Genomic DNA, 3,941 nt, shown 5'->3' on the forward strand with positions numbered 1-3,941 from the left:
AAAGTTAACTAAGACTTAGACAGGTTCTATCCAGTTGTTCTCCATTTCAACCTCATCCAGGAGGTCTACAGGACAACTTATTAGACAACTAGATTGCAAAGTTCACTCCATCAATGTCTCTCATCATCATCTAGGGTTCTCACTGCTACACGTTTACATCCCTGTCACCAAGAGAGACCATGACCTTTGAAAAGAGGAGAGAAAAAACAAACCTAAGGCTTTGAATAATATAACTTTCTGGAGTCTCTATATTTAAACATTTTCCTTTGATTGTCCTATTTTAAATGGGAATTAGAAACCTGACCACAATCTCTGACTTCCTCCTTCTCGGCTTCTCTGAGCACCCAGAGCAGCAGGCTCTCCTGTTCAGGCTCTTTCTGGGCATGTACCTTGTCACTGTGTTTGGGAACCTGCTCATCATCCTGGCCATCGGCTCTGACACACATCTGCATACACCTATGTACTTCTTTCTGGCCAACCTGTCCTTCATTGAGACCTGCTTCACCTGCACCATTGTCCCAAAGGTGCTAGTAAATATCCAGACACAGCATTACACCATCTCCTACACTGGTTGCTGCGTGCAGATGTACTTCTTCATTGCATTGACCCTGCTAGATGACTTCCTGCTGGCTGTGATGGCATATGACCGCTACATGGCCATCTGTCTTCCTCTCCACTACACCATGATCATGCGTCCGCAACGTTGCCTGCTGCTGGTGGCCACATCCTGGCTTTGTTCCCACCTCCCGGCCTTCTCACTTACTCTGCTGATGTCTTAATTCTCCTTCTGTGCCTCCCATTCCATCCCACACTTTTTCTGTGATGTACCCCCACTTCTAAAGCTTGTCTGCTCAGACACCCATATCTATCAGATCATGATGTTAACTGAAGCAGTTCTCTCAGGCCTGATTCCTCTCACCTGTGTCCTGGTCTCTTATGTCCATATCATCCATACCATCATCAGGATCCCTTCTTCTAGGAGAAAGCACAAAGTCTTCTCTACCTGTGGCTCTAACTTCTCAGTGCTCATGCTCTTCTATGGGACCCTCTTCCTTGTGTATTTCCAGCCCTCATCCTCCTACTCAGCAGATACTGGAAAGGTTGTATCTGTGATATACACGATGGTCACCCCCATGCTGAACACCTTTATCTACAGCCTGAGGAACAGGGAAATGAAGGGAGCTGTGTGGAGACTCCTTGACTGGGGAAAATGCTCTGGCCTGTAAAGCATCCTTCCCCAGAGCAGTACCTCAAAATGCCTTCCTCCCTGGGCTTCTCCACTGTAATTTGAAAAGGGCAATAAATCTCTACTTGATTTAGTGGATGTAAGTATCCAAGTGGGGGTAGTGGTGACTCAGCGGTAGAATTCTCACTTTCCATGTGGGAGACCCAGGTTCTATTCCTGGTTAATGCACCTCAAGAAGAGCCACCACTCATCTGTCAGTGGAGGCTTGCATGTTTCTAAGACGCTAAACAGGTCTCAGTGGAGATTCCAGACTAAGACAGGCTATAAAGAAAGCCCTGGCAAACTATTTGTAAATAATCAGCCAATGAAAATTCTATGCATCCAACAGTCTGATCCCACTGTATGTGGTATTGCTATGAGTCAGGGTCAACTCCATGGCAGCTAACAACAACAAAGTATCCAAGAAAATTCAAACCGGAGAGTAGAAAACTACCAAATTAATGACCTCAAATAATGCTTGGGTTCTAGGAAGAACTCTAGTTATCATCTAGGTCTATAACTAACCCACCCAACCACAGGAAATGCTGAAACGATCTAGGAAGTGTCAGGTGCTCCAAGTTTCAGAGACCATTTCCAAGCCCAACCTTGGAAGAGCTCCTCATAGAAACTGACCTCCACACGGAGAAGACTGAATCAATAAGATATACTATTTACTGGGATTAGACAGTAAGAATAATTCCAGAGGAGGAAACAAGATCTAGGTAGATCAGGGGACTGATCCCACATCACACAACTAGGATGAGACCTAAGACTCTAGCAGTGAGTGTTTATTAGTTATAATGACCAAGTCCTTGGTTCTTTAGTTTTTAAACTCTGGTTTGTTTTGTTTGCCTTTACTGAAAAACAATACATGCTCCTTACAGTACATTTGAAAAACATAAATAAGTAGGAAAAGAGGAAATAACACTCACCATAATTCCATTTAAAGGCCCCACTGTTAATATTTTACATCATTTCCCTTCTGTATTTTTCTAATTGCTTTTGTCTTTTACTTTGTTGAGAAAATACTGTAGGTACAATTATATATACCTTTTTATTGAGTTTTACAACATGAGTTGTCTCATTATTAATTTTTCATAAATGTTTGGCTCTTTAAGATTACTTCATAATTAAGGTCCATGATTTGTACAACCATTTCACTATCATTGGTGATTAGGGTATTTCTAAGCCTTTACTGTTACAAATAACAATGCAGTGAAAGTTTCTGAGAAGAAACCATTTTTGTATTTCATATTTTATAGTCTGTTGACTTTAATATTTTCAGAAGGAGAATGTCTAAGTAAAACACTTTTGGGGCTCTTTATACATGTTGTCAAAATGCCCAAATGAAAGTTCCCTTTTGTCTGCATCCTCTTCAGAATTTGATGCTCACTTTTTCCCTTAATTATAGCTAATATAATAGCCAAAATGGTATCTTTTTGCTTTAGTTTTCATTTATTTGATTATTGGTGGGGTAACCATGTTCTGGAGTATATTAACCAACTTTTAAATTGTCTTATTAATTATATGTTCTTGTCATCTGCCCATTATCTACTGAGGATTTTTTACTGAATTGTGTAAACCTTTTTCATATTAAAGATATTATATGATTGTCTTCTATTTTTTAGTAATGTTCCTGGTTAAGTCTGATCTCTTAACCTTGTGATTTTTTTACAGAAGAAAGTTTTCAGTTTGAATATTATTAAATCAAATCTAGAAGTCTTCCTCTCTGAAATTCTTTTGCTGGAGTCATAATTATTAAATCTTTCTCTATGGACAATTCATGCAAATAGCCAATTTTTTTTTTCATCTTCTTGTGGGATATATTATTTTTTAACAAAACCATATATTACTTTAGAATGAAAACATAGAGTTGACATGGTCCTCTCCCAACACATCCTTCCCACTTTCTGCAAGTGGTTCTCTCCATTGTTGTGGTGCACAATTATTAACAAATAGAAGTGTTGCCTGTCTCTGAACTATCATTCACCTATATACAAGTATACGTCAAACACATTTCACTCAGCATTTTTATTCACAGTTCCCTCTCTGTAGTACCTCACCCTTCTCCAGGCCCAGTTTAAGTGTCCACCTCCTCTACATGTACCCAGCCACACCACTTCACATTGATCAGCTAGAATTTATGACTCTCTCAATACTCTTTGTCTCTTTATCTAAGCTTATTTTTACAGCATGTATTAAATATAGGTATATGTAGATACTTAATGTCCAAATGAATTAACTTATGCAGGCAGGAATACTTTGAAATTCTTCCTCAATCTTTATGTACTTCTAACTTTTCAGATTAACTTGAATGCAAGAGACTTCCATGTCCTCTTTCCTTAAGTCAGGATTTCCCAACCTTGGTACTACTAACATTTTGCACCAGATAATGATTTGTTGGAGGGCACTGTCTTGTGCATAGTAGGAGGTTTAGCAGCATCCCTAGCCTCTATTCACAACCTCAACAGGCCAGGGTAAGTTCTGGCCTGTGGGTTTGTTTTTGTCTTGTTTTGTTTTCGCCTGATCGCCCTCTCTTCTCCTCATCCTGGAGGAGGGGGATTATTGGGATACAGGACATAGGGATGGGGCCTATGTCCCTGACTCTTCATCAAAGATACAAAGAGAATGAAAAGGCAATTCAATGAGTGGAAAAAGTGATTTGCAAAACATATATCTGACTTCTAATCAGAATATACAAAGTACTCATGCAAAT

The 3,941-nt window shown here is 39.6% G+C and overlaps 1 protein-coding gene across 1 annotated transcript; it reads left to right on the forward strand.

Annotated features, from left to right (window-relative positions):
* The first annotated feature begins 323 nt into the window (after window positions 1-323).
* LOC101360487 (olfactory receptor 1G1-like) lies at window positions 324-1,226 on the forward strand. Its single transcript, XM_012555333.2, is given in 1 exon segment — window positions 324-1,226. A coding segment is annotated over 1 exon segment (843 nt). The 5' UTR covers window positions 324-383.
* The last annotated feature ends 2,715 nt before the right edge of the window (window positions 1,227-3,941 follow it).

Source organism: Trichechus manatus, unplaced genomic scaffold (assembly GCF_000243295.1).
Source record: "Trichechus manatus latirostris isolate Lorelei unplaced genomic scaffold, TriManLat1.0 scaffold00038, whole genome shotgun sequence".
Taxonomy (NCBI): Eukaryota; Metazoa; Chordata; class Mammalia; order Sirenia; family Trichechidae; genus Trichechus; species Trichechus manatus.